Source organism: Fonsecaea multimorphosa (assembly GCF_000836435.1).
Source record: "Fonsecaea multimorphosa CBS 102226 unplaced genomic scaffold supercont1.13, whole genome shotgun sequence".
Lineage (NCBI taxonomy): Eukaryota > Fungi > Ascomycota > Eurotiomycetes > Chaetothyriales > Herpotrichiellaceae > Fonsecaea > Fonsecaea multimorphosa.
The window spans coordinates 454,192-478,328 of record NW_015971647.1 but is presented as its reverse complement, the minus strand read 5'-3'; the positions used below and the strand labels follow the sequence as shown (position 1 = coordinate 478,328).

At 53.2% G+C, this 24,137-nt stretch overlaps 10 protein-coding genes across 10 annotated transcripts; 3 read left to right on the top strand and 7 right to left on the bottom strand.

Moving 5' to 3' along the window:
• Nucleotides 1-840: 840 nt before the first annotated feature.
• Z520_06874 (uncharacterized protein) lies at nucleotides 841-2,549 on the top strand (the record flags this gene model as incomplete). Its single annotated transcript, XM_016777374.1, has 2 exons — nucleotides 841-1,489; nucleotides 1,570-2,549. The coding sequence occupies 2 exons, from the start codon at nucleotides 841-843 to the stop codon at nucleotides 2,547-2,549; spliced, it is 1,629 nt and encodes a 542-aa protein (XP_016631545.1).
• Nucleotides 2,550-2,711: 162 nt separating this feature from the next.
• Nucleotides 2,712-3,352, bottom strand: Z520_06873 (uncharacterized protein; the record flags this gene model as incomplete). The annotated part of the gene is made up of 4 exons (XM_016777373.1): nucleotides 2,712-2,855; nucleotides 2,921-3,024; nucleotides 3,090-3,186; nucleotides 3,263-3,352. The coding sequence occupies 4 exons, from the start codon at nucleotides 3,350-3,352 to the stop codon at nucleotides 2,712-2,714; spliced, it is 435 nt and encodes a 144-aa protein (XP_016631544.1).
• An 828-nt stretch (nucleotides 3,353-4,180) lies between these two features.
• Z520_06872 (uncharacterized protein) lies at nucleotides 4,181-6,099 on the bottom strand (the record flags this gene model as incomplete). The annotated part of the gene is made up of 5 exons (XM_016777372.1): nucleotides 4,181-4,327; nucleotides 4,393-5,416; nucleotides 5,479-5,601; nucleotides 5,673-6,016; nucleotides 6,076-6,099. The coding sequence occupies 5 exons, from the start codon at nucleotides 6,097-6,099 to the stop codon at nucleotides 4,181-4,183; spliced, it is 1,662 nt and encodes a 553-aa protein (XP_016631543.1).
• Nucleotides 6,100-6,981: 882 nt separating this feature from the next.
• Z520_06871 (uncharacterized protein) lies at nucleotides 6,982-9,064 on the bottom strand (the record flags this gene model as incomplete). The annotated part of the gene is made up of 4 exons (XM_016777371.1): nucleotides 6,982-7,409; nucleotides 7,471-7,598; nucleotides 7,824-8,738; nucleotides 8,793-9,064. 4 exons carry the CDS (start codon nucleotides 9,062-9,064, stop codon nucleotides 6,982-6,984), a joined length of 1,743 nt encoding a protein of 580 aa, XP_016631542.1.
• Nucleotides 9,065-10,351: 1,287 nt separating this feature from the next.
• Nucleotides 10,352-11,949, top strand: Z520_06870 (uncharacterized protein; the record flags this gene model as incomplete). Its single annotated transcript, XM_016777370.1, has 3 exons — nucleotides 10,352-10,744; nucleotides 10,797-10,858; nucleotides 10,920-11,949. The coding sequence occupies 3 exons, from the start codon at nucleotides 10,352-10,354 to the stop codon at nucleotides 11,947-11,949; spliced, it is 1,485 nt and encodes a 494-aa protein (XP_016631541.1).
• A 915-nt stretch (nucleotides 11,950-12,864) lies between these two features.
• Nucleotides 12,865-14,816, bottom strand: Z520_06869 (uncharacterized protein; the record flags this gene model as incomplete). Its single annotated transcript, XM_016777369.1, has 4 exons — nucleotides 12,865-13,082; nucleotides 13,139-13,659; nucleotides 13,709-13,741; nucleotides 13,795-14,816. 4 exons carry the CDS (start codon nucleotides 14,814-14,816, stop codon nucleotides 12,865-12,867), a joined length of 1,794 nt encoding a protein of 597 aa, XP_016631540.1.
• Nucleotides 14,817-16,667: 1,851 nt separating this feature from the next.
• On the top strand, nucleotides 16,668-18,303 carry Z520_06868 (uncharacterized protein; the record flags this gene model as incomplete). The annotated part of the gene is made up of 2 exons (XM_016777368.1): nucleotides 16,668-17,966; nucleotides 18,064-18,303. The coding sequence occupies 2 exons, from the start codon at nucleotides 16,668-16,670 to the stop codon at nucleotides 18,301-18,303; spliced, it is 1,539 nt and encodes a 512-aa protein (XP_016631539.1).
• A 548-nt stretch (nucleotides 18,304-18,851) lies between these two features.
• Nucleotides 18,852-19,980, bottom strand: Z520_06867 (uncharacterized protein; the record flags this gene model as incomplete). Its single annotated transcript, XM_016777367.1, has 4 exons — nucleotides 18,852-19,178; nucleotides 19,269-19,470; nucleotides 19,548-19,745; nucleotides 19,817-19,980. 4 exons carry the CDS (start codon nucleotides 19,978-19,980, stop codon nucleotides 18,852-18,854), a joined length of 891 nt encoding a protein of 296 aa, XP_016631538.1.
• An 830-nt stretch (nucleotides 19,981-20,810) lies between these two features.
• Nucleotides 20,811-21,707, bottom strand: Z520_06866 (uncharacterized protein; the record flags this gene model as incomplete). Its single annotated transcript, XM_016777366.1, has 3 exons — nucleotides 20,811-20,900; nucleotides 20,962-21,268; nucleotides 21,355-21,707. 3 exons carry the CDS (start codon nucleotides 21,705-21,707, stop codon nucleotides 20,811-20,813), a joined length of 750 nt encoding a protein of 249 aa, XP_016631537.1.
• Nucleotides 21,708-22,925: 1,218 nt separating this feature from the next.
• Z520_06865 (uncharacterized protein) lies at nucleotides 22,926-23,437 on the bottom strand (the record flags this gene model as incomplete). The annotated part of the gene is made up of 2 exons (XM_016777365.1): nucleotides 22,926-23,041; nucleotides 23,119-23,437. 2 exons carry the CDS (start codon nucleotides 23,435-23,437, stop codon nucleotides 22,926-22,928), a joined length of 435 nt encoding a protein of 144 aa, XP_016631536.1.
• Nucleotides 23,438-24,137: the final 700 nt, after the last annotated feature.

Sequence of the window (24,137 nt, the reverse complement as noted above, 5' to 3'; positions counted from 1 at the left end):
GCCCTAACTATGGTCCCAAAGCGGCGTCTGCAGCTTGACTATTTGGTTTTGGCATTGGAATATTGGGCGGGTGGGATCGAATAGCTACATATAGTAGCCTGTGAAGCTGTAACTTGTACCGTTTGATATGTCTACCTAGATAGTCTAGGCGGATTCAAAAGTGCCAAATTCATTTAACTATGTGATAGATTCAGGGACACATACCCGGTAGGTACAGATAGGTTTGAAAAAGGAAGATATCTAGCCAACCAATCCTCGCGGAACCCAAGCGAAGCGCTATCAGGGGTCGCAAGTGATAGGGCAAAAGACCTGGAGCGAAAGGCCCCAAAGCCAAAGGTCCTGGAGCAAAGGCTGCCAGCAATTCAGGACAATTTGTCGCGCGACAAATTCGGATTGGTGAATGGATGGCACTTGACAGGGGTCGCCGGTCGCCAGCCACTTTCGAGGCCCTTTTGTGACGGACGCGGTTGCTAGGCAATTCCCGAGCGATGGCAGTGGTCCTCAGACCTGCTCGGTGCTAGCGCTGGTCCCTCAGCCTCAATTGCTTGAGAGTACGAGGTTCTCTGTACGTGGTATATTAGTTGGGCGACCCCAGGGGCCCAGTATATTTTCTCATGGCTCTCCAGAGAGTTGCAGCATACTGACGACCTCGCTTTTGATTGCCAACTGGCACTTTTGTCCCGCTCAGAGTTAACTTCTCCTGCGATGCTATCAAATGCACGCTTTTGGCTTTTAACCGTCAAGACAACCGGTGGCGTGAGCTGACGTTGTGCGTTCTTGATTCAAATGTCTGCAGGGATAGCCGGGTTACACTCTCTCCACGCAGTCGAGAGCTAGGTCATGGACTTCACGGTAGCAACGTCGCCCCAGGAGAGCTCGGAAGGGTCATGTCAATGGGGAGTCCTGCAACAGCAGTCCCTCGAGGACTTGGAGGCCTCGGGCTTTTGCTATCCTGCCGACACCAAGCCGCGTCAGTTTCGCTTCATCGATGCGCATGCGTTCGTTCACGACCGCCGACTAGACATTGTTTACGCCACCACGCCGACCCAGTTCAAATATTGTGCTATTTCATATGTCTGGCACGGACTGCGGCCCTTTTCACGGAGGAATGCCGTCTTTAACATCAAGCATATTCGAGATGCCGATCCGGTCAATATTGATATTCTGGACCACGCGTGTGAATTGACGATCAGAAAAGGCGGACGGTACTTGTGGCTGGATCTTGTCAGCATTATTCAGCAGAGTGAAGATGACAAGAATTGGCAAATCCAACAGATGGCTGAAGTCTACCGCCATTGTATCTGTTGCATTGTCCTTCCAGGGGGCTTACAGAGGCTCGCTCGGCTAAGATCCAGGGAACCTACACCATGGATGACGAGACATTGGACGTTTCAAGAGGCAGCGTTGCCACCCGATGCCCAGTGCTTGTTCCATTGGAACTTGGGCAGCGGCTTCATCTCAGGCTGGATCCGCATCACTAAACTGACTGGTAAGACATATCGCTGCAGTCTTTGAAGTCAGCAACGATTGACTCTAATACAAAAACTGTCTGCTACGTCTCATTGAGAGACTTGTTAAAAATGAACCTCAGCAACACGGAGGTTGGTCAGAATTTTGTGTCCGATTCCGGATCGAGCTTTGTCTTATCACTGAGTAGCACCATGAGGCTCGCGGACGGTGTGTTGGGCCCTTCACGGATGCGCAATACTCTCCTTGCAGCCATGGGCACAGATCGCGATCTTCGAGAGAATGCCATCTGGGGAACCATCTTTTTGCGCTCGGGGACCATTCCTGCTGATGCCATCTTCAGTACCATGGGCCTACTAGGGATTAACCTAGAACCTCTAACGAATTTCACTGGGCCCAATGGACGCCTTGCTGCAACTATCAGACTTGCTCAAGAGTATCTCAAAAGAAACGGGAAGGCGCACTGGCTCTCGCTAGTGGTGACTCGAGTCCTAGACCCTCAACTACGTCAAATACTCTATTACCACCCAAAGAATTGGGCTAGTAGAAGTACCGGCATGTGGCCAATCCTTGACAGAAGAATGTGTACTATCCCTCATGAGGTTCAGGGACAGCTTGACCCTTACGGAGGGCAAGTAAGCATTGGCACTCTAGCCATCGCATCCAGGACGGGTTGGTTCGGAACTTCCATTCGACTTGCCAACCCTCCAACAGGCACGCTCGACGATGCTGGTTACCTTGAAATCAATGTGCCATCTATGCTTTTGCTCGCCGGCTCATCACGTCCATGGAGATATGAAGACATTGTCCATGACGATCCTAATATTCCCGACACCTACCTCCCCGACTCCAAAGACTACTGGCTCATCGTTCTCGGCTCGGTGTTGGAGACTCACGAACATGAGGCCTATCAAAATATCGTCGAGGGAGAAGTCGGGTTTGTGCTCGACGAACATGGCACTGATCGCTGGCATATCGTCAAAGTGGTGGTATTGTCGCAACCCGATCGCTATAGGCATCTTCTGAGAAATCGTTCTTTCGCGATCGGCGGGCCAGAACCAATTAATGACCTCTTCACCTAAGGATTCCAACGACGTCATACTCGTACATGGAAACGTCGAGGTAAGCGAGTCATCTCGCGGTGCTAGACCGACTACAACCGCTTGAAGCGGGAGACTAATCATGCGATTGGGTGCGGCAATGGTATGGTTTGAAGGATATGTTATCTGTGGACTTGGACCAGCCTAAGAACCCGAGCTTTGCACCAGCTGATAGATGCCGAACCTGTTTCCCTCCGGATCCGTGGCGTTGATGTAGACGCCACTATCTCCCTGGGCCGTCTTTGGCATGACGGTCTTGCCTCCCAGTTCATGGATGCGAGCTTCAGTCTGAATTTATGCCCAGTCAGAGACTTCCCGACGCTGCTTCTGAAGAGTCGAGGGGTCATTCTCACCTTTTCAAGCGACTCGACCATGTGGTAGACGGTGACGCCCGAGCCCAGAGTCTGCGTGTTCGGGCCACAGTCGTCGGGCATTTTGACCAGCCCGCCGCTCAGACCTGGAACCACGGGTCTGGTAAGCCATCGCTCCATTTTCGGAGTGGGTGCAAGAGCTCTCACTCACACTTCGGGTCTTTGAATTGGAACGGGGCGACGTGATGATCCGAATCGGACGAATCACCTCTCCACGTCCATGTCGGGAAGAGGTTACTATAGAATTCCTTTTCGACGCCGCTATCAGCAAGGTCCACGGAGAGAGGAGAGAGACTCCTGCGACGGTCACTTGGTGAAACTTACCTTGAGCTTGTCAATGTCGCGGGCGGGAATTTCAATCCAGCATGGAGAACCCTCAGCGGGTGGGGTCCAGGCCGCAGCTTCAGAAGACATGATATCGAGGCAGGTGATGAACTCTTTCGGGTGCTTTTGTGGATCAAAAGAAGTTGCAGCGAGTATCTTTTCCGATTGTGAAGATGGAGAGATGTAAATTGAGAAGATACATTCTTCTACGCAAGGTTCTCTCTCTTTTCCCCTCCTTAAATACACTTCTATACGAGACCACCCCGCCCTCGTAGACCACCCAAGCGTGCAAGAAATCGGCGATGCTTCGCCTGTCGGCGTCCCTGTCTTCTACAAACTCAGTCAAGTGTAGTCACCGTGGCTTTTTCGCACGCGTCCAATCCATTTGCCCCGTGTCGCCACCATCACGCGAAAACACATGACTAGACTTTTTCTGCCTGGGATGGAAAACCTGTGATTGGGCGCACACGGAGGAACTTTGCACCTTTGCCTGGGCTTGGGATGCGTTGCTGCCTAAAGTTTAATGCCTAGGCGAACTGAATTGAGTGATGGATGGGGATCGACGGTAGGGAAATGGAAAGAACAGGCTTTGTCAAACAAGACACTGGAGGGCTATACGAGTACGGTTTGCGCGCAGGGTTAGCTTCATCGGTGAAATACCTCTGGAGCGGGCGCTGCGATTCATGAGCCCGCCGCGGCTGATGCGGGATGGAGAACCGGACGAGAATTGGATGGGATGGATTCACGAACTGTGACAGAGAAGAGGGGCTTCTTTTGCAGTGATGCCGCTATATCAAGAGCAGCGTGAATCCCCAGTCTGATTGACTGATTGATTGATTCGGAAATATACAGTTCTCAAAAAATCCAGACGTCTCCTCTTGGGTATCTCCATTCAGTCCCACATCTGAGTTTTACTCCTCACATCGAATGCACGCTGCTATTCTTGGTCCATCGTCGGAACGTCTTCCCGTAAAAGTAGAATATAATGGCACACAGACACCACAACAGAATCAGAGAGGCATTGGTCATGATCGGTGGGATATAACCATCTTTGATGATCCAATTCTGGGGGTTCAAGAGTTAGCGGGATGCAAAACCTATAAACACTAAGCGGCTTGGAGGAGACTTACCGTGATAAACTTGCTGAAACCGTAACCCCACACGTTCTTGTTGACGGTGATGGCGACAAACAGGCTGCCAGCAACAGGCTTGTAGCTGTCAACGGCATAAGTCGAGGCGATTCCGGGAATCGCGGCAACCTGGATACCAGCACAGGTGTATCCGATGATGACAATGGCTTGCCACGGCCACTGGTTCTGATAGCCGACGCTGACGATGATGTTGCCAAAGTACATGATGATGACGTACGGGATCATGGCGAGCAGACGCATTTCAGGCTCGCGAATGCCCCTGTTCCTGGCTGTTGCGCGGGCAGCGACCAGATCGGAGAACGGGCCGGCGGTGAACAAGCCGATCATCGCGCCGATGAGGATGGCGAAGTTGGTGAAGCCGATTTGCTTGGTGCTGAAGTTGTAGGGCGGTGCGGCAAAGGCTTGCGTCTGGGTCAGATTGAGGGTCAAGAAGGACGAGCAGCTCCAGCTGACGATAAAGGCGGCCAGTTCAACGATGGGGAAGGCAAATAGCTTCCACGGGATCCAGAGATCGAGGATGATGGCCCTCAGCGGGTCTGGATTGGGCGTGTAGAAACCCCATTGTCCCTTGCTGGGCTTGCCGCGGCCGAGCCAAGGGTCGCGCTCGGCAGTTTCGACGGGGGCTAGTTCGTTGTTGCTCGTGGGCACTTGTTCGAGAACCGCATCGGACTGCTTTTCGGCGCCCTCGCCTTTGGCGGCTTCTTGGGCTGCAATCGAGTGTCTGACCATCTCCTTCGGGTGTTGTCGGTGCCACTTCGTTTCCGGAAACATGAACACAACCATGATCAGAGAAAGGGCGACTAGAGCGGTGTACAGCCACCAGAAATTTCTCCATCCGACGTTTTCAGCCATCGGTCCCGAAATAATGGGCGCAACCATCAGAGATCCCATGTACACAACCCAATAGAGCGTGTTCCACCTGCCACGGTCGTGGAGGAAGAAAATATCGGCAATGACCGCCGGCTGGATCGTCTCAGCGGGACCAGCTCCAATACCGTTCAAACTAAGCGCTGTGCGTCAGTCGCAGCTCTTTGCTTTTGGATCGGAAGACGATTTTTAACTCACACACAAGCGCCCATGAACGAGCCATAAGTCTGAGCTCTGGCCCGCCAGATGGCAGAACCGAGGCAGATCAACTGCGAGAAAATGTAGACGGGGCGACGGCCGAAAGTCGAGCTGAGTGGAACCCTAAAGAGGACAGTCAGCAACGCGATCTCTCTCTGCCCTCTCCTCCGTGGCAATATCACGAGAAACCATACCAGATGAAGTTGCTGAAACCAAGGACAAGGATAGCGACGCCGGTAAACTGCACTGCATCTGCCAGAGAGCAATGGAACGCCTCGATGTAGTCGCCAAACATGGGCGCCAAAGAGAGCGGACCGAAGCCCTGAGTAAAGCTGACCATGCTCGAGGCCACAATGGCTGAAATCTTCCATGTCGTCGACCAGTTGAGCGGATCGTGGGGATCCTCGGACGGTTGCGGAACCAGGACACGGTGACTCTTGCCGGTACTCTTGACGAAATGATGCATTCCCACATCCGCCATCAGCTCCGTGCCAGGGAGAATTTCGACGTTGAGCTCTCGCTCAATCGCGGAGAGCTCCTGCGAAACCGTGGGTCAGTTCTGTTTCTCGGAGAGGGCGTGGGCCTGGAGAAGCATACCTGTTCATCATAGTTCATCTCCATGGTGAAGAGCAAGTTATGGCAGGACGACTGAAGGTACTGCGTTTGTTTAGGGCTGGGAAGAGGGAGCGAGCAGAGGAAAGGGCTGTTTTAAGTACGGAGCGCATACGTCAACATGATGGTCATGACTCGGATCGGGGATCACTGCGTGGCGCACAAGGGTGTGCTTCTCCTGGGATCGCCTCCTAGTTGGAAAGTTGAAGCTTTGCCCAATACCGACCTGTGTGCCGGGCCTGGAGCTGCAGGTCTGGGGTGCAAGCGGCCGTTTGGGGAGCGGGGAGGCCAATGCCATTGGCGACCTCAGCGCCGGCGGCTCCCCCACCGCCCCAGGGTCCTGGCGGGGCGTGGGGCACCCTTGGGCACCCTTGGCCTTGGGCACCATCCGGGGGGTTGCATACCATGTGCACGTTACCACCGGCAAGCTCAGTCGGCACTTCGGTTTAGTGATTCGATTGGACACTAGGAGATAAAGTCCCCCGTTAGTCCCACGTCGCGCTAGCCCTGCGAGGCAGGAGAAGACTGTGACATTTGCTGCTCGCTGCCCACATTCACCACGTTCCAGTCTGCATGATGAGGATCGTCGTCTGCCAGGGGTGCATAGATCGATGCATTCCAGGTTCCTTCAAACTTTTACATAGCCGCCAAGGTGTGAAGATTCTATCGGACGGCAGTTTGAACAGGGCTCGAGGGGTAGGGGTTGTCAAGCAGGAACCGCCTCGAGCGGCTGACTGGAATGCAGGCCCGCTCGACCGGCTAAGGGAAGATCCGCCACAGGGAATGCCAAAGGCTGTAATGACTGTCAGACCGCGCTACTAAGGCATGGCCATATGCTCCGTGGCTCCTAAAGCAAGCAACCCACCACATGCAACGGGCGGTTGATTGTGCTTATAAAGCGACAAACTCATCAGGAGAGGCATCGAAAGGGAGAGAGAAGTTTGGGATGCGCAGTTGAGCGCCAGAGAATGATCCGATCGGCCCATTGACACCACCTCCCACATGACTACCTGACGGGATGCTCAGCAATTCGATGTCTGGTTGGTCAGAATCAAATGCCTGGAGGTTATTCCAAAGGCTCAATGGCCATTGAAGGCCGCTTGGGTCCCCTTGGCCGGTGAGATTCGATTCGGACAGTGTCTCTGCTGGTACATCGGACGTTTCGTAGGGGAATTGCGCATCGTGTTTCAGCGCTTCTGAGTTCCTCCCTTTGGAAGAACTGGGGCACAACACGGAGAAGCGCTTGATAACCGTCCGTTCATGTGAGCCAGGCTGGTATGTTGCCGAATCCCTGCCTTCGCTAATGATGCTAAGTAGACCTAGAGGAGCGAAGGGCAATCAGACATACGGAGTGTTGCCCTTCAAGGGGGACAAACTTACGGATCAAGGCCCCGCCAATCTTCCAATATCGCGAGTAATGACCAAGCAGCAACTTGGATATCTCATAGCATTGGACGTTGGGCTCATGGCGTGCGGCAAGAGCGTCCCACGGGTTGATCATGCAGCAGCTTATGAACGGATGGTTTAGCGGAACGTACTCTGGCGGCCATATCTGTGCGATTCGAACCAACGTCTAGTAAAAGTGCCTGCCAAAAGTCGCAGCCTCCTGGAATATGTTCACCAGTGGTTCTGATCTCCGCTGAGACCATCTCAAGCGCTCCAAAAGGGCTTCGCACCTGAGTCCTCCTGTAAGAAAAAGGCAACATCAAAGCATAATCTTCGTCACAACTTACGATAAAATCATAAAATGGGTGGATACGATCCAATTGGAACCACCGAAGTTGTTTTCGTTCATGTTCATCTCTCGCAGTTGAAAACCAGCGGGCAAGGCATGTTTGAGACATGCAACGTCCATTTCGAGCGCTGCTTGCAGATCTGACGTATTCCGCTTGGACTGACGAGCGGCATCGGCAATGCAAGACTTGAGGTAGTTGGCGACCAGATACCATGCCCGCGGGCTTTGGTTCTTTGAGCCTGCAAGACTCGTCCATACGGCACCGGGACTTTGGATGAGATGGGAAGAGCCGACGGGGAGACCGTTAAACCATTCGTGATCAGGCACAGGTAGAAGAACCCTGATCTCGCCGCGTTCGATCCCATAGGGCTGGCAAGAAAGTGTCGAAACAAAGCAGTCGAGTTCATAAATGACCCACCAAATTCTGCGGAGTTCTTCTCTCCGAATCCAAGCATCCTGATCTTCTCCTTCAGCACCAGAGAAGACTTTGTCGTCTTCGTCGATCTCGTTGAGCCCCAGGTCATAAGCAAATCGGACACAAACGCTTACTAGCAACGATCCCGGTGCAGCATGTCCGGCGCAGATGTTGTAAAACGCCAGCAGAACGCAGCCCTTGACGAGTTCGAGAGAGGGTTCTTCTATGGCCTTGAGGGCAAGATCTTTGAGAGCTGCGGCTCGCTCGGCGAAGATATCACCTCTCATGATGGGGTCAGTGTCAGAGAAGAAGCTGGCTTTTGAGAACCGGGCGGCCAGCGCAAATATGCCGTTGATCAAGATTGCATCGTCATCACAAACGTGCTCTCTGCCCACAACTTGTGCGCAACAGCCCTCATTTCGAACATATCTTTGATAGAAGAGAGGGCGATGTAAGATAGGCAGCCAGTTTTGGATGTAGTCAAAATACAGTCCAACTCTATCGTCATAAGAGACCGTGTGTTGGACAGACGGATGTGTAGAGCAGACTTACAAGTCGTAGGCTACTGCGTCTGGAATGTGCCATCCATTTGCGTCTGCATTTACACCACAGGCAGCCGAATCAGCATTCAAGTGGATGCCATGATCTTGTGGTGGCACATGCAGGTCGGGAGCATGAAAGCTTAGGGTCCACTCCTCCGATTGATTCTGGGTCAAAGCTTGTGGATTCTCTTGTGATGGGCAGTCCAACCGTGTCATTGAGCCCGACGGGACGGTACTTCTCGACTCGGTGGTGTTAGGATCTTGAGAATGGCCTCCACTCATGTCAACGATGTCGTCTCATCTCATATATGACTGGGATTCTATCCACAGCGCTCCCTACCTTTGTGTCGATGATAAACTTCTTCGACCGAGCTGAACGAGTTGATGTTTCCAATACCCGGAGCAGCAGCATTGTCAGCTCGACATCAACCCATGACGGCAGATAAGCCTCACCATGTCCGTCACCATGGCTTGATGAAGACACCTTTTTCCGGGGCCCTTGGGCTTTGACCCCGCCCGTCGAAGGCCTTTGCCTTACCGGGAATGTACAAGGAGCGCCCACCCTTTCGCAGAGGCCACAGACAGGGCGTCGCATGTCACCTAAGTATTGAACCCAAAGTCATTCAAGATTGCCGATCGAGGGGAGTCAGACTCACACTTGATCTTTTTCCTGGCATCCAGGATACTTAGCATGCCTCGATTCTGTTCTCCGGGGCGGAGGTTGCTGCGCCACGCATCGGTCACTCACTTATTACATCCCTGACATGCTCGATTCACGGTAGGAGAGTGTGGCAAACAGCCGTTCGTAAAGGACAACCAGGCCTGAGCCATCTTGCTTCGTATCCTCCTGTCTCAAAGTGATCCAATACCGAAAACTGAGAACACCTCAATCTGAGGCGGCAATACTGTTGACGCTGGGAAAGTCTTAACACGCCATGGTGGGGGAAAATGCTATTCCCCCGCTTTTTAGTATGGCGATCAGTGCGCAAGAGGGCGGGGGATTGGAGTTGAATGGCCAGCATAGCAATGGCGCAAATGCTTGTTGTTTCTGGCTTCCGCCATCTGCAGCTGAATGTCAGGCGGATGCTGATCGTCTTGATTGCCCATTGGCCATTGCTCGATATTCCCGTACCCACTTCGCCCGATACCCCGGACGAGGCTGAAGTACCAGATAGGCTCATGAACATTCTCCCAAGTTGTCCGGACCCTTTCTCTCTGAGGATCATTTGTCCGACTTGTCTCATCTAGGTCGTGGAGTCTGACAGAACTCACAAGGGCGCTGGTGCTGGGATGCGACACATTAGGCGTCCAACTCTGTCAGCAGGAAACCCGGAGTGATAGCATCCAATCTGCAGCTTGCTAAAAGAAGCAAATTGCCGATTTCTGGTTCACCGACGAGGCTGGCGCTGGCAGAAGTCTCTTTTTGCCTGGTTGCAGAGGAAGGGGCAGCAGGTCATGGAAACGTCAGTATTTATATTGGCCGTACCCGATACTTTACGATGAACATTCTAGCCTCCGAAGCTCTTTGCCTGCGAGAGATGCCAAGATTGCCAATCACAAGTGACAGTCATGGCTACGCCCAACACCCTTCCTTTAATCATCGACAACAAGCCTGTCCAGCCAGCAGGCTCCGCAGTGGTGACAAATGCCTCCAGCAAGCTCAAGGCCCACTATGTCAGATATGTCAGCGCCACTCCAGAAGACGCTGTTGCCGCCGTGGAATCTGCTCAGACTGCTTTCCGCGTGTGGTCCCAAAGCCTCCCGCGCACGCGCAGGACCATCTTGCAGAAGACGGCGGCATTGATCCGTGAACACGCGTCTGAACTGGTCAAGTTACAAGTCGAGGAGACCAACTGTCCTCAACCTTGGGCGGCATTCAACATCAATATAGCAGCGTTGCATCTGGAGGAGATTGCCGGAAGAATCACGACAGCCCTCACGGGAGACATACCTGTGGTTCAGGTGAAGCAACGCCTCGATACAACTCTCCAACAGCTCCTAAGTGTGATCATAGACTCCAGGCCAAATTGGATATGTGTACAAGCGCCCCCTTGGCGTAGTTCTGAGCATTCCGCCGTGAGTTTGGCAATATAACGCGCCATGATCATGACCTTTCAGCTAATCCGGTCTGGTAAAGGTGGAATGCGGCAGTCTTCCTTGCGACCCGAGCCATTGATACTCCCATCGCTGTGGGTTGTGCGGTCGTGCTCAAGGCGTCTGAGCAATCACCCAACACGCACCACTTTCTGGCGGGGCTATTCCACCGTGCCGGTCTCCCAGCTGGTGTGTTGAATGTCATTCAAACCCGACGAGAAGACGCCGCGGCTGTCACTGAGGCATTGGTCTCCCACCGTCACATCCGAAAGATCGAGTTCATTGGATCGGCTGGTGTCGGATGTCGCATTGGTGCACTCGCCGGTAAATACCTGAAGCCCACGCTTATGGAGCTGGGAGGTAAAGCCGCAGCTTTGGTGCTCGACGACGCCGATCTGGAACTCGCCGCCCAGGGCTGCGTGCACGGCGCGTACATGCACAATGGGCAAACGTGCTTCTCGACCGAGCGCATCATCGTGAACAAGACGGTCGTGGAGAATTTCATCCCCTTCCTGTCCGATGCAGCATCGAGATTCCCCATCCAAGAAGCTATTTCTCCCACAGGGGCCAACAACACACTGCGAATGTTGCAGGATGCAGTTTCAAAGGGAGCCAATGTGCTTTACGGCCAAGTCAAGCTCCTCTCATCCACAAAACTGCAACCCATCATCCTGTCCGGGTTGACGCCCGACATGGAGATCCACGACAACGAATCCTTTGGCCCGGTCCTGGCCGTGTACACCGCGGAGAATGACGAGGAAGCAATCGAACTTGCCAACAGCACCAAGTACGGTCTCAGCGCAGGAGTCTATAGCAGGGACATCGGTCGAGCAATCAAAGTTGCGAGCCGCCTCGAGGTCGGGCAGACGCACATCAATTTCCCCATGGGCACAGGGCTGGACGAGGCGACTCTGGCCGTGGGCTTATCCAAGGGGAGTGGGTGGGCTAAACAGAATGGAGGTTATGGCTTGGACGAATTCTTGGAGTTGAGAACCATAACGGTGACGGATCCGGTTGAATTTGCCGCTGGTATGGCTGCAATGGCGCAGTCGTCAAGTGCAAAAGGAGCTTGATCAAGCGAAGCGGTAGCTGGGCTCAAAAAGGGCAGATGCTGATTGGTCAGATCTCATTGGGCCCTTTACTTCATTGCCGTAATTGGCTAGTGACAGAGCAGATAACGTGACTTTCTCCGGATTTTAGTTGTTCCATTCCTAATATCACTTGCGGCATCTGCACCTCTGCTTTCCACCTCGTCGCCGCCAAAACCAACTCAACTCTTCCATCGATACCTCCTTCCATCAACAATCTCATCAACTCCATCAACACCATCAACACCATCAATACAGCCTTCGTCTAGTCGCTGTGTAACTTCAAATTCGTTTGTGAATGGCCTCTCTCATTCTTGGCCAAAAGGACCCCTGCAAGTTGAGTTGTGGAACTGACGAATTGCAGGTTACGATTCTGACACCCTGGTCTGTCAACACGTCCGTCCTCCATTAGGCCCTCGAAGGCTTGCTTCGTTGCACAATCTATGTTATAAGATCATCACGTTGATGGGAAAGTGTACCTCGAACCCCTCACGGCCTATCTCCTTTGACAAGCACACAAGATCCCCGGGACTTGAGATTTATGAATCCGAAGCAATGCTTGTCGAATTTGGCTTCCAATTCAAAGACAATCTGAGCCGGCGACAAGGGCCAGTCCCTCGCCGTATGGCTTTGACCTGGTCGTCCCTCAGAAACAGGACAAGTCCAAGTGGGGTCGGCAATTGTCCTAATTCGACCTAGCCTGTCCGTCCTCCTTAAACGGACCCGGAGAGGAACTCTACCTCTTCATCATACCATCAGAGACAAAGTATGGCATTCGATGGTGCCATTTCTACCAGCAAGCCCGACGGGTTGCCCAACCGCCTGCGGCTGTCCCTTTTCCTTCCCTGTGACCCAGACAGCACTTCACATTCTCTGCCATGGGAAGACCGAATGCCTGGTTCATGCCTTGGTCTCATGCTCAGCCTCTGTTGTCATTGGAGTTCCTTTCTCTTGACTAATAGAAGCCACACGTCCTGCTAGATCACTAGGATGTTCGGCCCCAGAGATACCAAGTCTCTCATTGATGCGTTGCATTCGCTCGCGATCAGCCTGGGCGACGCTTTCGACGGTGCCACCGAAGAATACGTCGAGCTCCTCAAGGGTCTTGTTCTTGGTTTCTATTGAGCATTGTCAGCATTGTGGCACCTGACGACCGATGGATCGACTTTCTCACCTGGGCACAGAAACCAGACAAACGCACCGCCTGCGCCCGAGAAGAAGGCAAAGAAGATGTAAGTCCCATACTTCATCGACTTGATCATGTCACGGGTCGTCAGGCCGATGATGAAGTTGAACATCCAATTAGTCGAAGCCACAATCGAGACACCCCGAGAACGCATGCTGTTGGGGAAAAGCTCTTGAGTGAGCACCCAGGCTACCGGCCCCCAACTATATGCGAAGTTGACCGCAAAAAGCCAAATAAAGGCGATCGAGACCCAGCCAGGAGTCTTGGCGAGGCCTTGCCCCAAAGCCCACTTATCCTCATACACGCCATCCACTGATGCGACGATGACATGACAGATACACATCCCAATCGCCCCAACGATCAAGAACGTCTTTCGACCAAAGTTGTCGAGGAAGAACACAGATGGTAGCGTGAAGAGAATTTGCAGGATACCGGTAACGCCCGTGGCCAGCAGGTTGGTGGTGACTGAGCTGAAACCGAAACTTTGGAAAATTTGTGGTGCATAGTATCTGTTTCCAAGTTAGGTTGTGCTTCTGGGGAGCTGCAGAACCGACTCACAAGACGGCGTTGATACCCGTGAACTGCTGGAATCTAGCACTGCAGTGAGTATCGGCTGGTATACCAGAGGGTGAGAAGGAACTCACATCATGATCCAACATCCAATGCTCAACCGCTTGAACATATTGGGTGCAAACAGCGCCTTCCACGGGGCGAGAGCACCGCCGCTACCCTTCATTTCAGCCTCTGTCTCTTCGTCGAACATCACAGTTGCCTTGATTTCGAGAAATTCGGCAACCAGCAGAGGGTCGGAGGGATCAAGTCTTCTCAGCCTGGACAGTGAAGCCACACAATCATCTTCGCGATGCTTCATCATCAACCATCGAGGAGAGAATGGGAGGAAGAACATGCCGAAAAACAGGATCCAGGCGGGGATCAGCTGAAGAGCCAATGGCACCCGCCAGGAGACAGTCTTCTCGCCGAGACAAGTGTGGCCATGGGCCAGGTAGGGTTCGAACGTGTGAGTCGAAGAATAAGGATGCGCAACCCCTGCCGGGTCACAGTGACTGCCCCCAACAAAGTGCATGCCATAGTCGAGCCAGAAGCTGATGCAAGTGCCGATGGTGATGGAGAGCTGCTGGAGCGATACCAGCGAGCCTCTCAACTCAGGAGGGGCAATTTCGGCTTGGTAGAGAGGAATCACCATCGAGAACATACCGATCCCGCCGCCGCCTATCACTCTTCCAGCGAAGAGCATGGCGGGGTTCTGGGCGCCGACTTGGAAGCCGGTGCCGAGGGTGAAGACGAGAACGGCGACCATCATGCTGTACTTTCGAGAGATCCTGTCCGACAAGTATCCGTTGAACAATGCACCGGCCCAGGCGCCGAGTTCCAGAGCGGAGACGAGCCAGCCTTGGATGGTCGAACCGGTCAAGGTGGGAAAGTGAGCCTGAAAGTTCTCCATGACCAAGATCGGGCCCATGACTCCTTGATCATATCCGTACATCATGCAGCCGAGAGAAGCAAAGGCACAGGTCATGAAAACATAGGGATTCTTGATCATACCCACGATCCCGTGGGGTTTGTTCGCATTGTTGCGGCCGACGATGGACTGGCTGACCTTGGCCTCGTTGACCCTCGCGCCTGCGAGGCTACCGATGCGAGGCATGACGGGTGAAAGTGTCTTCAGCGGTAGAAGGGATGCTGTGGGCGAAGAGTCGAGGTTGGGCCAGCTATTGTTGACTGGTGCAGAGCAGAGAAGAGAAGAGAAGAGCAAGAGGCGCTGGGAGCAGTGACCTGTCGCTTGTCCTGGAACCAGTTTGAAGATCTTGGACTTCCATGGAAGCGGGACGTGAGCTTTATTGTCTTCAGGAGACGAACAACTGAGAGAATGTGCCTCCGCTGCAACAGGCACTCACAACCCAGGAGACGGCCCCGGACCCCCCACACATGCAGTGCGTGCCTTTCTCTCGATCACACCCTGAGTCGCAACCACACAAAAACTGGAGTAATCTGGGGACTGCTGGAGGGCTCTCTGGTGTGCGGCTCTTGTCATTGGCATGTGCACCAACGTGCCGAATTGCCATCGCCCGGGAATCCGCGAGATGAATTGATGGAAGAGTCATGATCGCCGACTACATGACTTGTTCATCAGAGACCGGGCCGTGCAAAGTAGCATTCAGGCGACAACGCGCGGCCCAGAACCCTAGCCTTGTCAACAATCCTGCATAAAACCCGGCTATGCGGCAGCGTTGGGTAACGCCTCGACGGGGCGGTATAGCCAATGATCATCCAGCAATCAACTCGATCAAGGACGCAGTGTACGCTGTATATGGATGAGTAGTCCACTGCAGAACCCAGAAGAAGTAAAGCTGAAGCAGAGCAGCACGCATCTTGAACGCTGGTTCGAATAGATGACCAGTGCTGGCGTGGAGCTTCATCGCAACCTTGTGCCGCCGGCCCCTGGGTAGCAAACCCCGGATTCCGCTAGCAGGAGGCCGAAGAGCATTAAACAAGAATTATGCAAACAAATAGGCACTGTCTTCCGAAGATTTCCCCACACGATCACCTCTGCCATGTGTCGTGCTCCGAGTGTTGAGGTCCCGTTTAGGTTCCTACCAAGCCATGGTTGCAACAGGAGGGGATACCATGAGCACACGGTCCTTCGGCCCAATCCATCCCCATTAGGCGCTGAATCCGAGCCTGAGCGGCCTTAGGCTTGGCGAGATGAGCACGGACGAGATCTTGAGGTGGCTTCCGGCAACGGTGCGCGCGGTATGGGCGGAATAGAGAGGACGATGGTTTGTAGCAGGTGCTGTCTCACGATAGCACCAGCACATCCTTTCGTCAGAGCACTGCCACGGTACGACCCATCGTTAGCCTACCAATTCAGGCCCATGATCGACATTGGACTCGAAGGAGAGGCCGACAAAAGGGAATAGACGTGGGCCTGGCGCATCGCAGCCCAGCGCTGTTGCCCTTGCCGTGCCCTTTGTTCCTCTTTGGGTCACCAGTGGGTGCCAGAGGTGATTGTTTTTGATGAGGTGATGGCTAGAAGGGCTTCTTCGTTACGGCCCCCCTCTTTTATCGTCTCAGCAAAATCCGCCAACGGCTTTGGTGGGCTGTTTAGCGCCCTTTACACTGTAACCACAACCACCCGACGAGCCGAAAGCGTCAGGGGAAAGCCTAGTCGTCTGCCTATCAGTTCCCAAACTTGTTCGGGGCCGAGCACGCCGCCTCAAGCTTCCTGCTCAGCTTCAAACCTTCCATTCGGATGGTTCCGGTACTCACCTCTCGTATCCAAGGTTTTCGTCTCGGCATCTTTCAGCTCTTATCGGGCTGTCAAAGTCAACGTAGAGTGCTGCATACACGCAAACGTTCAGTCCAGCAAAATGTCCGTGCTTGACAGCTACAGACAGTTACAAAGGATGTTGTGAATCTAGAAGAGGTCTGTGTGACTTGCCGGGCGGACGAACATCGAGCCGAGCTCGGCCTGATTAAAAGCGCCCAATCGAGGAGGATGGAAGGGTACAAGGAGATCACTTCAGCCATCGAAGGACGTCTCTTTCTCTCGACACAGAAGGTGCACGAGGCGCAGGTGGGCAACGGGGCTTACTTCCAGTCTCGCCCCGTCACCCTGCCCACGGCGGAATCCTGGCTATCACCATTCGCGAACCCGATCAATTTTTCAGCCAAGACCAAGCCCGATGACCCCAAGATCGTGCAAAAGGTTGGTGGCGGCGGCGGCGGTGCCCGAGAGAGCTCTCGTCGTCTCCACCTGAAGAGTTCCAGCAAGCGTCTGCCCAAGTATAGCGAACAGGACGTGGAATGCGTTGCGTCGACTCGAAACGATGCCTTCAGCGTGGCCTTCGATCTTGCCGAGCCTGTGATGTATCTGGAAGGATTCGACTTCCCACATAACCTGGAGCACACATCTGCGGTTCTAAGAGGCGTGGTCCGACTGGAGATCGTGCGGGAGACGACCATGAGCAGGCTGTCGCTCGATTTCCAAGGAGTCAGCCAGACCATCTGGCCCGAGTCGTGGAGAGCGAGGCGTCTGAAAAAGGTATACGACGAAAGCATTGTCAATCACGCATGGGACTTCCTCGACAAGGATAAGACCAGCCGGACATTCAGCCCCGGAGTGTACAACTACAATTTCGAACTTCCGCTGGCATCCTCTTTTCCGGAGACCATCGACCTACCGCTGGGCAAGGTCTTCTACTACCTGACAGCTACCGCCGCCGAATCTGGACGCCCTTCTAGCTCTGCCACCTTCAAGCAGTCGGTTCAGCTGGTGCGCATTCCGTGCATGTGTTCGCTCGAGTTGACAGAGCCCTACGAAGTCCGCGGCCTCTTGCACGGCCTCGGGTACAATTTCTCGCTCGCGGCCAAGTCCTGCCCTGTGGGCGGGCAGATGCCCTTGCGTATGAAGATCACGACCCAGGCAGATCGCTGCTGGCAGCAAATCACCGTGGCCATGGTCGAGGACGTGCAATACCAGACACGCAACGGTCTGGCGTACCGAGAACAGTCGCGCTCCAAAGCCATCCTCTACACCAAGCGCGTCAAGCGAGATCCCCTCCACCAGCGGGCTTTCCGGCGGATCAGTGCCGTGGGTGAAAACATGGCGGTTTCCTACGCGAGCAGCACCGTCATTGAGAAGGACGTACCACGGCGCAGGAGTCGATCCATGTCGGTGCATGAAGACAGCGAGAGCAACTATCTCCACGAGACGGCCGTTCTTCAAATACCTTCGTGCTCGCGCCTCCAAGCGGACACTGCTTATAAGTGTCTCTATGTTCGCCACTACCTTCTGGTGAGTAGATCTTTCTCTCCTTGTCTCACGTTTTTCTTGAATGTCCCTTTTTCCTCCCTTGTCTGTCCGCTCCCGCCTAACGCCGTCATTTCCACAGATAACCATATCCGCCTTCGTCGAAGTCTCGGAGAGCAGTCGGAAACATTTTGAGATCCGGGTGAGGATGCCCATCCAGATCCTGACCTGCAGGTGGCTGGACGGGAGTGCTACACTGCCCAAATACTCGGAAGACCCGGAGCAGCTTTCGCTAGAGGGGTCTCCGAATCTGTGTCGATGTACAAGCGGCGGATCAAGCCGTACAAGAAGTCCTCCCGGCGACCGGGGCGACTGTTTATAGAGAGGGACGACTGACTGTATATAGAGGGATAGATATGTTTTAACATTGCCACCGAGTGGTGTGGACATGTGCTTGGTTTTTCACCATCACACAGAAAAGTCTTTGCACATAGTGGAGTCTCATTGCCGATGGCTATTCGGGGCGTCGATACCTTTGCTGCTCTGTGGCCGTGAACAGCTGTTTACTTCTTTATTTGGCGGAAACATGGGTGCCAGTGAACCGCAGGATGGCTGTATGAAGAGCACTACCCCCGCCGACAGCGGCATTCGCCCAGCTTCAAAAATCTAGTAGGTGAAATAGAAAGACATGTTCTGCAAAACCTGGCCAAGAAGCTACGGAGTACAAAAACATCTTTCGGCCAGAACAGTCGGGGCTCGCCCTTCCGTGTCATAGTGATGGCTAGATATAGTGATAGAACGGACTCGAAGGCTATCCATCAGAGAGTCGGCTGACAATTGTTATAGCCACTCGAATGACTACAGAGTAAGAGACGATGGTGATAATCCCGCCGTCACAAATCAAATGCTCCTCATCGAGCAGAAGATACCCTAATAATCATAAAACACCAGCGTCCTCACCTCGATGCTCTCTCTGGGCGGGCCGTTCTCGTATTCTGGATCGACAAACGCCGTGTGCGGGATCCTCCTGGCGCGTCCGTCGTCGAGGGAGTCGTAGCACTTGATCAGCAGTGGCTCGTCGGGCCGCTGGGCGTACTTGAAGTACCACTGGTGGTTCGGGCTGGGCTTGACGGCGTACGTCTCGCCCTCGCGGTCTGGGTAGATCAGCTTGGCCGGCACGAGGTCGCTGTCGGGAACGGTGTGGGCGTCGGCGAGCGTGAGCGGGTCTCTGAGGATCGTATTGATCGGTCGCCAGACCTGGACCACCCAGTCAGCCACGGGCGTGTTTGTTTGGATAGATAAAAGGGTGGCCTGGTCACACAAGGTATAAGTGAGTGGTGGACTTACATTGATGATCTGGAAGCGCTTCTTCAAAAGCTCGTCCGCCTCATCGGGCAGATGGTATCGGACACGGTTCTCCGAGGCCCCGTACGACTGATCGATATGCACCCGGCGGGCAGGCCCGCGCAGCTGGCCGGCGATATCGCGGACATCGGACGTCGCCCGGCGGATGGTGTGGTCAAAGATCAGGACGCGCGAGGCTCCGGTGCTGTATCACAAATACATCGATAAAAGACATGTTTAGTGCGCGTCTTTTCTCGTTATTTCGGAGCGGAGCATGCTCACGTATCCTTCAGAAGCTGTTCAACTTCCGGGTAGTATTCAGCCTTGATCTTGTCGTTGTCGACGAAGTCCTTCTCCTTGCTCTCATGCCTGATGTACTGGAACCCATGGCTGTCGATGGTGTATTTGTCTTCATCCCCGGAGACGTCGTGGATGACCACGCTCTGCGCGACGTGGGGACGGAGGTACGAATTGGGCTTTCTGGTTTTTTTGCCTCTGGGTCTTAGAACTCGAGACTTTTTCTTTGCTATTCGAGAGAAAAAAGAGCTCACCCGACGTAAGAAGGCTCAGGAGGAGTCCCGTCACCTGGATCCTTGTAGTAGTACACCTCCGCGGTGACGTCGTGTTTCGCGGGCTTGGTCGTCTTCGCGGCAAGAGGCTCGACCACATGCCCGATGGCATTGCCTGGAGCGTGTTGGACCGCAGCTGTAGCCATAGTTACTAGTATTGATGCCACCCCAAGAGAGGACAGGGTACTCTTAATCTACCAAAGGGAGGGGGGTTGTTTTAGGATCGTAAGCTTTTCGACACGCAAAGACACGATATACTTATTGCCATTTCATGTTTCCCTCGGCATAAGACCGTCCCTCCCCCTCCGCAGCTCGAACGCGGCATCAATTTGTAATCTGACCATCATTTCTCAAGCACGCAATACATGCGAAAAGCACGTCAATGAATGCCCTCCCCCTATCGTCTTGGATATGATAACCGTGAAGCTACCGATGATTGACACGTTACGTTTTGATGTTGGCTGTCTGTCTGAATGGATGGATACCTGCTAGCGTTAAACGCCAGCCCAGCTTGACCTTCTTTGGTAGTCACTATAGTGCCTGCGGTGCCCACAGTGGCCAAGTATATATAATCAAATATATAATGGTGCAATACCTGTGGACTTCTGGCCACTTCAAGGGTCTATAACCCCTGTCAACAACCCGCCCTCCCCGCACTGAATGGCCTAGCTATTGCATGGCTAACCTCATTCCTTCTGTGGGAAGGCCGAAAGGCATTGGATACAAGAGGCTTTTGTAATGGTGCGGGTACTCCTTAGCTGTCTCTTGATTGCCTAGTAATCCGAATTATTGATCCGGTGTTGCGGACATTTGTACAGCTTTGCCATTGTCTCCTGCATAGTCTCGCACCTTATCTGCCTCATTTCTCGGACTGGACCCTACTTGCCATGACAGCCACTAGCATGCGGGAGTCCTGAAGCAGCATTTACGCCGCGACCGCATTTCTGCCCTGCATCCGTTGATCGAACGTCATGGTCTAGAATTTCTCGTTAAATGGTCGTAGGTCAATTTCTTGCGTCCAGGCTGATTTGTGCTGCGTGTGCAGACTCCAGTAGCTTTCGGCAATCTTGAATCAAAGTTAACTTCCTATCCCAACATTGTATGGGCGCATTGACTGGGCGACTTACGGCATAGGGGCTTAGTTTTCCATCTGGAGTGGCATCGTTGCTCGCAGCATGTGCTGCATCAGGCTCGTTGATGCCGCCGTCGATGATGGCATGGGCGACATGGATACCCTTGGGACCAAACTCCCGGGCCAGAGATTGTGTCAAGATGCGCCCCGCGGACTTGCCTGCCGCGATAATGGACCAGTTTATGGAGCCTCGCATGGATGCAGTGGCTCCCGTGACAACCAATGTTGGCGGAAATGGAGAAGTTTCCACAGACTGAAGAAGGAGCGGCAGTAGGGCCTGAGCAAAATTGAAGAGGCCACGGCTAGAACGGTGACGTGTCATTCATTAGATTTCTAAAAAGAGCTTCGAGAGCAAAAAGGGGTTGGTTGTCCTAGGGAGAAAACATACACATTGCCGTTGAGGCTGGTGTCCAAATCCTTCAGACTCAGTTCGAGGAAAGGTTTGCGGCTCGGCCGTAGGTTGGGTCGGACGTTGTAAACAGCCGCAACGAGTTGCAAGCCCGCAAACTCCTTCTTGATGGATTCCAATGCGGCAGCGAGAGACGACTCGTCGGTGACATCGGCAGAGATCCCGATCGCTTTCCCGCCAGTCTTGTTGATCTGGGCCACGACGTCCTCATAGCTCTCCGGCCGACGAGACAGCAGAACCACCGGGTACGACTCGCCGAATTTCAGAGCGACCGATCTCCCAGTTGCCGGGCCGATACCAGCTACAATGGCGTAGAATTTGTTGGATACCATTTTTGACTGCAGTCCGTTTTGAATTTTTTGTTACTCTTTTCTTGGTCGGAGAAAAAAGGATAAGAGAGGAAATGGCAAGACAAAAGATTGCTGATAAACAAACGCTGGAGAGGAAGTGTAAGAGTCAAGCAAAGTATATGTCTTACAATACTCTCTAATTACTAATACAAGTTGATGGTTTGTTCTTGTCCAAAAATTGCGTGACGAGGCATGTATATTGTGTGGGGACGGATGGGCACATGCCCCGCAGGATGCTTGCTGCTCCTTCGTTATGATTTGTCTGGGATTAGTGAGCAAGCTGTTGGGAGGTGGGAGATGCGATTGTTGCTCCAAATGGGTGCCGGGCTGGAATTGAAGGACTCTGACAGTGATTAGAATCTGCTGGCATGGATGGTGAAGAACTGCAGCTTCTCGAATTCAGTAAGGATTGGCCAGGAATTGGCAGGCACATTGGGTACAGATGACATGTGATTGAGGTCTGATTCCTTTCCTGTCAAAGTCGCGCCACGCCGGGGATAGTTCGAGGGGAGGTAGGGTGGTAGGCTAAGCGAGTAAAGTAATTGTCGGAACTCGGTTTCTTCCCTCCACTCCCATTGATGCCCGCAATCCCCGCGTTAGGGTTAACAAATATCGCTACCTAGGTATCTAACAGATGTCTTCAAACAGCCTGTGGAATTAACATGAAGTTGAGCCACCAGCCCAAGCGTCACGATTCGCGTCTCCATGGGTCTTGGGTCTAATTTTGGCCTTGGCGTGTCATCGTCTATCAAGCAAATTGCCTGAAAATGCTTTCCATAACGGAAGGACCAAGACATCTGTCGTGGCTACCTAGGTATGATTGCAATCTCTTACTCTGGCTGCGTGCGAGGTTTCAATGTGCCTGGATACTCGAAGTATGAGCAGACAGCTTTTGCGGATGGCCGCTGATACAGGCAGGTTCTGAAAGTGTGAAAGACAAAAAGAGTGAGAAGAAAACAAATTTGACTCTCCGTTTCCCCCCAACGGGACTTATATTGCTTATCTGACCAAGTCTAAGGAATGAACTCTCTCCCAGGATTGCCTGAAGATATACCAAGGCTTCTTCATGACTCTAGCTTGTGAAAGCTGGCGCCATCGCCACAATTTGACATAACGAGTGATTGGTGCTGAAGGACAACGAACATGACACCGAGAGCGGTGCCCCAGTAGACTCGAAGAGATGATTGGCCGTGAAGATGTCTAGCAGTTACCATCAATCGAATATGATGGAATGCCGGTCTCTGTCTCCTGGAGACATTGCCCCACGCTGAGAAGAGTAGCGCCGCTGCTGCAGTTGTCATCCGTATACACCGTGACTGCGGTACCGTGGTTAGCCCACTAGCTCCGACATCTTCTCGGGTGACATGGATTGCAAAAGAATGGAGCCGCTTACCTTGGCAACCCGCTGGCTGGCTGAGGAGAGCGATGCCCTTTGTGCCAGGGATGGATTTGACACAATTGGCACCGCCCTGCCCCTGAACCTGGCCAATGAAGCCGTTGTTGCAGGAGTTGGAAAAGAAGTTCGCTGTGAACGGGGCCAGGGTGTGTGGCTTAGCCTTGGTGATATCCGTGACCAGGAACTGTTGACCTTCGGCATCGTGGACATACTCCGCTGCTGTCACTATCCCATAGTTGTGAGCGGCCGGGATCCGTGCTGCGCATGCCGTCGTCAAAGCAGCAGCAAAGCAGAGGACGGATGATTTGACAAACATCTTGATCTGGGCAAGGAAATGTTGGTATGCGAACCGACGAGATTTATAGATCAGATGTTGAGACGAGCCGTAGGATAAAGGATGAGAACGATGGAGAGGCAGATGGACGGTTGCTTTATAACATGTTCGTCGTTGAAGGTCTCGGCGACCGGGCTTCGTTCTTTCAGGTTACAGTGCTCCTTTCCAACCATGAAAATAGAATGCTTCGTGCTTGACGTCTCTGTAAGATAATCAGCATGTTACATTGTAGACGATCTCGAATACGAAACTGACTACTAGTCCTTCACAGAGCACTTTGATCCTTTTGATATTGGCCTGCAATTAGGGCTTGTACGAAACGCAGCCGGCGGTCGATGTTTGAATCTAGCCAATCTCTGCATGACTACACCCTTCCTCCCACGTTTCTGGTGATGCCGTAGTCAGCAAAGTCGGTGATCATGAGGATAATTGTACATTTATTCAGCCGAGTAAGGATCTGTTTACTGAAATTCAGCCGCACGCGCAGTCAGCAAGGCCGGTGAAGCATGATGCTACACGACACTTCAGCTGACTTCGTGTCCATACTTGACATACTACCCCAGCTTCCCCCGTCCTATCTAGTCGGACTTGCATTCACCTGGAGGAGCGTTAGTGGCGATTTGGCTGTACTTTAGTCGGTGAAAGCAGTCAGATATGCAGGGCCCCCGAGCCTTGGCGGCGC